The sequence below is a fragment of the Aquila chrysaetos genome, chromosome 1 (assembly GCF_900496995.4).
Source record: "Aquila chrysaetos chrysaetos chromosome 1, bAquChr1.4, whole genome shotgun sequence".
Taxonomy (NCBI): Eukaryota; Metazoa; Chordata; class Aves; order Accipitriformes; family Accipitridae; genus Aquila; species Aquila chrysaetos.
Genome location: NC_044004.1, coordinates 7,652,553 through 7,661,292, shown reverse-complemented (window position 1 = coordinate 7,661,292; position 8,740 = coordinate 7,652,553). Strand labels below are relative to the sequence as shown.

The window sequence follows — 8,740 nt, the reverse complement described above, 5'->3', positions numbered from 1 at the left end:
AATTTGTAGCCAATTACAATCCAGTGCTAAATATGAATGCATAAATAAGATACAGCCTTGCCTCTGTGTGTATGTGTGCGGGGGTGGGGGGGGGGTCGGCGGAGGGGGGGGCCAGGATCGCCTGGGCAGCCTGGTGAGGATGATGAGAAGGAAGAAGGAGCAGCTGAGCGGAGGCTCTGAGCCGAGCATCACCTTGTGACTCCCTGCCTCCCCCGGAGGCTCCCGGCCGGCTGGACCCAGCGCAGCCCCGGGGAGCTGAAGGCAGCGGCTCGCCCCTGAGCCGGAGCGGGGGCCGGGGAGGAGTTTCCAGCTCAACTTCGCCGGAGGAAGGAGGGGGGGGGAAGAGAGAGCAAGGAGGGGGGGGGGGGGGAGAAGTTGCAACGGAGAGGGGCTCTGCAAAGAGTCATGAATGTGAGCAGAGACAAGGTCGGTGACATCTCCATCCCGGCAGCGGCAGCCGCGGCGGTGACAGCCCCCGCAGCCGCGGCTGGCATCGGCGGGGAGCCCTGCGGCTTGCACGGGGAAGGCATGGACAGCCATGGGGAGCAGCGGCTGTCGGCCGGCGGCGAGCTGCCCCTTTTCTCCTGCCCTGGAAATAGGGACAGGCAAGGGGACAACCAGAGCAACACCCCCGGACAAGAGGGGGCAGTGGCCGCGCTGCCCATGGTGCACAGAACCACCTCCTTCTCCGTCCTCGACATCCTGGACCCTAACAAATTCAACAGCAAACGGCGGCAGTGCGCGGTCTTGTACAAATCGGTGGGCTCCGAGTTCCCGCTGGGGGCGGAGGATAAGCCCGAGGACTCAGGGACGGAGCTGGCCCAGCAAAAGGCTCTCGCCGAAGATTTCGACGCGTGCAAGAAGTCCGCTGACCTGATCAGTAAGTAGGTCTGGGGGGGGGGTCCCAGACCCCCACCCCCGGGATGGGGAGGGAGGAGGAGGGGGGCTGCACCCGGCTCCCCGAGGAATGCATGCTTGGAAAGACCGTCCTTCCCCCGCGGGCAGCCCCGGGAGCTGGATGTAAAGAGGTGGAAAACGGTGTTCGGTTGGGGGACGGCAGGGAGCGGGGGGGACGGGCCCGTCACCCCGGGACAGGCCGGGGCTGGCGGCGTGCCCCCCCCCCCCCCCCCGCACCGGGCCCGGCACCGGCGGGGCTCCGCTCCCTGCGCTCAGCCCCGCTTGTCCCGGGCTCTTCGACCTGTGCATCCCCCGGGAGCGGCAGGATCAGTCCCGGGGGTGCCGGGCCGGCTGGGATGGGGACACGTCCCGCCATCCTCTTCCTCCTGCCGGGAAGAGGCAGCCCGGGGGTGTGAGCTCCGGCTCCGGCAAACTTGGAAGCGGCTCCTGGAACTGGGGCTTCGGAGGGCCGGGGATGCGAAAGCCTCTCTCCGTACCCCCACCTCGCCTCGCTCTCCCCAGGCATTTATGACTTTTATGTATCTTCTCCCCAGCCTCCAGACCCGCTCCCCGCCCCCCCGCAGCCTGCCGACCGTTGCTCTGGGCGACAGATTCAATTTTCTCTCTCCCCTTGGCTTTTTTAGGACAAATCAGACTAATTGTGACAAAATGCTGGTTATCTCTGGAAAAACAATTAAATTCCTTCGATTACATTTAAGGTAAAATGTGCTTAGCAGCGTAAAGAGGCTGGATAATGGGGGAAATCGCCCCAGAGTGGCATGTAGGACTGCCTGGATCGATATCCTATTATCGAATTGTGCATATCTCTTTCAAGCACCTTGCAAACTCTTCCCTAACATCTAAATTATAGGGTCAAAATTCGGATAATTACTCGATTAAAACCTATTACACTTATTAGGGCTCGCTATTGATCGGGAATTGCATTCGACCCAGGCTCTAGATTGCTTTTTCTTTCTGGGTCCAAATATCCCAACTTTCTCACCTCTAAACACCGCGACTCTGGGGACAGCGGAGGGTTTCCAGGAAAAGACGGTAGTTGTGAAAAATATCTACAGCTCTTCTGTGTTCTGAGAGGGGAGAGAAGGGGCGGCCAGCGGCGGGGGATAAACTTCTCGGCGAGGGAAAAATAATTTCTCGGTGTCTGGGGCGGGAGAGGAGGACTCGGAGCTTTCTAATCCCGCTATAGCACGACTCTTTCCATTAAAATTAGGCAGCGAAAAAGGTCTGGAATCTGCTCCAGCCCCGGCCTTTTACGCATTTCTAATCTCAAAAGCAAAAGCAGGAACGGGACATTAATAGAATTCAAAGGAGATTTTTTAAAAGCAGCGCGTAGCTGGGGTAATTATTCGTCTAAACTCATCTGACTTTTGTCATACTAAATAGACCTGGGCGATCAGAAAGACTGACGAGGTCAGCCTGTCGCTAATCTCACACTTTTATCTCCAGACAAGGAGAGAAATGCGACCCTATCACTGCTCTAAAAATAAATATATTTGGAGGCATCACGAAAAGGTTTGCTTCCCCTGCTGACAAGTTCCCCGGACACTTGGCACATTTAGCCCTTCGGTCCTACCGCCTTAATGGTATGGCAACAGATCTGGGACTGCTCGAAAAATCATGAAATTTAATTCCTCCCTTTCCCCATCGTAATTAATATTAGCTCAAGCCGTGGTTTAATTTAGGAGAAGTGTTCCGAAAAGTGGCTCTGGCCAGAGAAGTACCAACACCCGGAAAATGCAAAGGCTTTCTGGCAAACAGAGTGAAGACAGCGCTTGTCGCACACCGCTCGTTAATGTAACTCATTTAATGTTAAAAATAACGGTTAAAACTCCGTATTAAAATAACATTTAACGTCTTGCAGAAACCAAGTCGCAACTCCAGCGTCAATCTCCTTCGCCAGTTGTATTCGCGCTGCATTTTTCTGTTTAAAGACAATTTTAGCTGAGCCGCGGCTGGGATTTTCTAGAGTTTACTGGAAAAAATAAACTCTAAAATACCAACGACGCGTCCCCTGACCAGTACGTGCGAAAGCGATGTGCGCTGGCGTTGCGCTCAGTCCCCAGATCTGCCCCGCAGGCGTATCTACACAATCTATAAATTGTTGTTGCAAAAAAAAAAAAAAATTACGCGCTGCAATTTATAACAGATCCTACAGGTTGCAGGATGCTCGTCCGCACGCACTGTGTCAGATTGGGGAAAATATCACCAGGTTCACAGGGGTGTACGGCGGCCGTCACCTGCTTTTTCTGCGCGCCGGTTTGACCAGAGAGCTGGAAAGGACTCTTGATGAACCCCGAATTATCAAGGCATATTTTCCTGGTGAAGAGGATTCCAATAAAGTTCTCTGCCCCTTTTTCTCCTAACGAGCCAGCCCTACCCGACGTTAGTCGAAATCAGCTCGTCGAACAAACCGCACTTTTTGAAAACACCCCTCATCTCGTATACGGGCTTTAGGGTGTCCGGCGTTAGGGTATGGACCAAGTTTGGGGTGCAACAGCGCGTTCAGATTTTTGAGGAAGAAAAAAGTACGCACGGGCTAAGGGTGACAGATGAGCCATTCACTTTCTCTTTGCATATCCCGGTTGAGCAAGTTAAAGGAGCCCGGGTTTAGGGGGTTCCCGGAGCTGCACCCCCGTTGCAGCTCCGAGCGGAGGGAAGTTTAGGAGTGGCTGGAAGCACCGGCTGAAAAAGAGGGTATTTGTGGGCCTCTGCCCCCCCCCCCCCCCGACCTGGCCCCGGTGCCTCCCACGATCCCCGTCCCCGCGGCGGGGGACCGCGGAGAGGATTTGCCCCCCGGAGGAGTCCGAGCCCCCGATCGGGGTCAGGAGGAGCCGGCTCTCTGGAAAATGCGATTTGCTTTCAGGCTTCGTAATGACAGAACCGTCAGCAGAAGTCCAATAGCCTTAAATATCGGATAATTACCCTGTTCTCCGATGGAGACCCGTTAATTGGAGCGTAATATAAACCCAAATAAATTAAATGACCGTTAACTAGTTTGTACATTACACAAAATGAGTTTAATTAAGTTTGTATCTGCTCTGCTAATCAATACAAGTATTTACTCCACTTTAATACTTCCATCTCGGGAAGTGACAAGAGGTCAAACCAGGCGGAGAAAGGGTTAAAAACGCCAGAGCGAAAAAAACCAGCGGATCTCCCATCGATGCGGAGATTTCCGCCGCCAAAACCGTTAAAAGCGATGTGACATCTTTGCTGCCCGCTGCCAAAGCCGGGCTGGCTCGGCCCGGGCGGGGACGGCGGGGGACCCCCCCCCACTGCCTTCCCAAAGGCCTTTCCGGCCCCTGAGTGTTTTGTGGGCGCACTGGCGGCGCTGGGAAAGCGGGGGGGGGGTGCGGGATGTGCATCCCCTGCCCTGGCCACGTCTCGGTGCCGGCTCCTGCCGAAGATAGGGAGCTGCCAAGGGGCAGCGCTGGCAAGGCCTCCCCGGGCTGGACGGCCCTTTCCCGGCGCCCCCCCACCCCGGGACGGTCTCGGCGGCTGCCCCGACCCCCATCCCGGCCGTTTCCGAGCAGCTCTTCGCCTCGTCCCCCCCCCAACCCATCCCCGGCGCAGGGCAGCAGCCATCGGCCGAGCGGCCGGCCGTTCACTCGGCGGGGGGCACGGACCGGCCGCATCCCCCCCACACACACACCTCTCCGCGGGCGGAGGGTCCCGGGGGAGCCGGGCAGGGCAGAGGGTCCCGCTCCCCCCAGCACCCCTCTCCCTACGGCAGCGGGGGTGGCGGCGGCGGGCGGGTCAACCCGAGCCCCGCGGGGCCGGTTCCTCGCCGCTGCTCGTTCACCCCGTCGGGACCGGGGAGGGGGGGGGGGGACACCACACACGCACATACAGGGGGGTCCGGGGTCGGCGAGGCCTAACGGCGGCTGTCGGTTGTCCGCAGAGGACGGCGAGCTCTACAAGGCCGAAGAGTGCGACCTCGACTACGGCAGCCGGCCGAGCCGCAGCCCCGACAGCGAGCCGCCGGACGACGAGGAGCTGTGCAGCGAGGAGAGCACCAGCACCAGCAGCACCGGCAGCACCGGCAGCAGCTCGGCGGTCCCCGGCGAGCCCGAGCCGGGCCACCTCCACGCCGAAGCGGCCGAGGCCGGCGGCGTCCCACCTCCCGCCGCCCCCCCCGCAGCCGCCGCCGCCGCCGCCGCCGCCCCCTCCGCCGCCGCCCCAGCCGCCGGCTCCGGTGGCCGGGCAGCAGGGCCAGCAGGCCAAGCCGAAGAGAAAGCGGACGGGCTCGGACTCCAAGTCGGGGAAGCCCCGGCGGGCGCGGACAGCTTTCACCTACGAGCAGCTGGTGGCGCTGGAGAACAAGTTCAAGTCCACCCGGTACCTGTCGGTGTGCGAGCGCCTCAACCTGGCCCTCTCGCTCAGCCTCACCGAGACGCAGGTGAAGATCTGGTTCCAGAACCGCCGCACCAAGTGGAAGAAGCAGAACCCGGGCGCCGACACCAGCGCGCCCACCGGCGGCGGGGGCGGGGGCGGCGGGGCCGGGGGCGGGCTGGGCGGCGGGGCTCTGCCGGGGGGGCTCAGCCCCCTCAGCCACTCGCCGCCCATGGGCAACCCGCTCTCCATGCACGGCCCCGGCAGCTACGCCGGGCACCCCGCCGGCGGGCTGGTGTGCGCAGCCCAGCTGCCCTTCCTGCCCAGCCCCGCCGTCCTCTCGCCCTTCGTCCTGGGCTCGCAGACTTACGGCGCTCCGGCTTTCTACACCCCGCACCTATAAGCCCGACGCCCCTTCCTCCTCCTCCTCCTCCTCCTCCTCGGCCCCTTCCCGCTGCGCCCCGCCGGGGACGCCCGCCTGGGCCACCGGTCGCCCCGCCGCTTCCTTCCCCCGAAGGGTGGAAGCAACAACCGCCTGGCAGCGGCACCGGGGGGGCACGGGGGGGCACAGGGGCGGCCAGGGGCTCCCGTCCCCCCCCAGCGCCCACCATCGTTTCTACGACCCTTTTTATACGGGATGTGTCCGGACTGCGCTTCCGAGGGGGAGGAGGAGGAGGAGGAGGAGGAAGAAGAAGAAGAAGAAGAAGATGAAAACCTCCCTCCCCCGTGTACATACAAGTAGATGTAAATCATCGTTACCTGTATTTTTATTTTCACCGTCCCCCGTTGCTATGTGGGTTTGGTTATTTTCATTATTTTTGGTTTGGTTTTTGCCTTCGGTTTTATTCTGGTCTGGCCACTCGTAAAAGACTTTTGGAAAAAAAAAAAAAAAAAAAAGATTACGTACCCATTTGACTCTCAGGGTAAAACAGAGAACTATCGGTCCTGTCCCTCGACATTGCTGAGGCAACGACGCGCCGCTCCCTCCCGTGACCTCACGGTGACGAAGGGTGTTTTTTTACATACGTCACTCTTCAACGAACCCCGAACCTGGACGAGCCGCTGCGGACACGCGGGGAAGGGGCGGCCGCTGGGGCGCGGGGTTGGTTTTTTACGTTAATCATTTCTGTATATTTCTGGTTGTTACAAAAAAAAAAAAAGTTTTAACTTTATAATTAATGTATAAGGTATGGGAGTAATGAGCAAGAGATGATACAGAAAGCACTTTGTTTGCTAAACACTTTAAATCAATCAATAAACTTTAAGGAAACGGCGGCTTTCCGTGGTGGCGAGTCCCTGGTTTTCGGCGGAATTTTTGTAAGACAAGTTTCCTCTGGAAAACGCCTGGCTCCTGAGGCGTTTCGAGGGATGTCTTCCCTCATCCTTTTTTCGTTCCGTTTACTCTGAGAGCGTATTTCTTATACGCAAATAAACTTTATTATTCTTGTACGAGAGAGGGTATAACCCTTCTTAGTTCCCTTGTTTGCATTTTCTTAATTGGCTTTGCCGATTGCTGTTGGGCAATAGTAAGGAAAAAAAAAAAAAGCAACCACCCCAAACCAAAAGCCAAACCCTCGTCTTTTTTTTCTCTCGTAGAGAATCTGAGACCTCTCCTGGGTTTCCGCAGACGGGGAGTCCGATATTTTGGATTTATGTAAATTTAATAAATCGGCTCTTTCATTCAGATTCCGCCACTTTAAAAAATAAAGTAATCTTTCCATCGCCTTTCCGCTGATTACTTTTGAACTAGTATCAAAGTCGGTCTTGTATAATCCTTATTGCATTTTTTGCTTAATTTCAAAGAAAAAGCCTGTAACTGCTTTGACCACCCCGAGCTGGCTACAGCTATAACACCAGCTTCTAGCCCCATGCCGAAGGGACGCTTTTATCCCGTTTCCACACTCCCTGCGTGATCCCAAAGTCCACGCCGGGGAAGAGCTCTCTCTTTCCACTAGTTTTTGGTGAGTTTGGATTTTTTTGTGTCTTTGTTGGGTTGGTTGGTTTGGTTTGTTTTGTTTTTAAACTTTCAGCCCAGAAACCTGACGACTGCCTTCGCAGGGACAATTTTAAGAAACCAGCGTTTTCCGGAGCGATTTTGGGGAGCAAAGAGAGGGGACGCACCCTCCCCAAAACCCTTCCCCGCGGGGCCGGCTGCGGGTCCCCCTTCTCCGCATCGCTGCCCGACCACCGGGGTGCTCGGGCTCCGGTCCCCCCCCCCCATCCCCATCCCCGGCTCCTTCCTCCCAGTCCCGTCCCTGCTGTCCCCAGCCTGGGACAGATCCAGCAGCAGCGGAGGGGGGGGAGAGGGACCGCGCTCCGCAACCGCATCCCCCCTCTCGCACACCCGCTGCAGAAAGAAAGAAAAAGTGTTTCAGCCCTCCCGCGGAAATAAAAATCTGTCGCTATCTCTGATGTTCCAGGCAAGGGGCGAGTGGAACCGGCTCCGCGGTGCGGAGCCCCGAGGGGACGGTGATTGCCATAGCCCGGGGCGGGGGGGGGGATGCTGGAGGACGGCAGCTTGCAGCGAGGATGCGGGTACCCCCAGCTCCGCTCCGGGTCTTCATCTCCCCTCCTTCAGGAGGGTGCAAGCGGCAGAAGTCTCGGACCAGGCTCATTTTGCATTTGTGAAAAGAAGGACTTTTTTAGGATAAAAGATGTTCTGAGGTAATTTTTCAGGGAAAACATTGCAAGTGGTGCTGCTGGGAGTACAGCTCTGCACAGTTTTTACTGGTAGGAGAAAACCAGCTAAACTGGGAAAAGGATACTCGGAAGACTCTTCCCCACTGTAAAACTAACCCGATGCTGACCAGGTTTGAGCAAGTGCTACTAGCAGTCGAACGGTTAGCTCAGCTGGGACGTGACCCAGCTTAATTAAGAGATAATTCAAACCCTGTCTACACACCGGGAACTCCGAACAATTCCCCCAGGTGGAAAATAATTCAACTCCAACAGGGAGCTGCTCAGAGCTTCGGAGTAGATGATTTTCCTACTCCAGGTCGGTTAGCGTCCTGCCAGTGAAACTTGTTCATGTGAGCGTTATTACTCACAGCTGTTGGATGAAGGAGTCAGTTAGCCTCAGATTCCTAGTCATTAAACTCGATTTAACAAGGCTTCTCACATTTTATAACAGTGCCGCAAACAGAGCCGCAGGTATCTTTCTCAGCATAGTTTCGGAAGTTATCAATAATCCTTGCTCGGATGCCTCATCCAGAGCTCTGATGTCAGAGAAGTCATGAGCGAAGCTGCAGAGCCCCAGCTCTAGCGCCCGTCCTCCCCGGTGTGAGACCGTGCAGCAGCACGGAGCACGCCGTATTAGACTATCGGCACCGGAGACCTCACTCTCGAACGCTCCCTGGACCACGGCTCTGCAGCTGGGTCGTGGCGTGAGATCAGACCGCACGGTCCCAGCCTCGCCGGTGAGAATTTGGTGACAGCAGCACAGGGCAGCTGCTGAGAAACATCCCCGGCGTGCTAAAGCTGGAAGTGCCTG

At 57.3% G+C, this 8,740-nt stretch overlaps 1 protein-coding gene across 1 annotated transcript; it reads left to right on the top strand.

Moving 5' to 3' along the window:
- Positions 1-405: 405 nt before the first annotated feature.
- Positions 406-5,653, top strand: NKX1-1 (NK1 homeobox 1). The gene is made up of 3 exons (XM_030007970.1): positions 406-880; positions 4,820-5,022; positions 5,126-5,653. The coding sequence occupies exons 1-3, from the start codon at positions 406-408 to the stop codon at positions 5,651-5,653; spliced, it is 1,206 nt and encodes a 401-aa protein (XP_029863830.1).
- Positions 5,654-8,740: the final 3,087 nt, after the last annotated feature.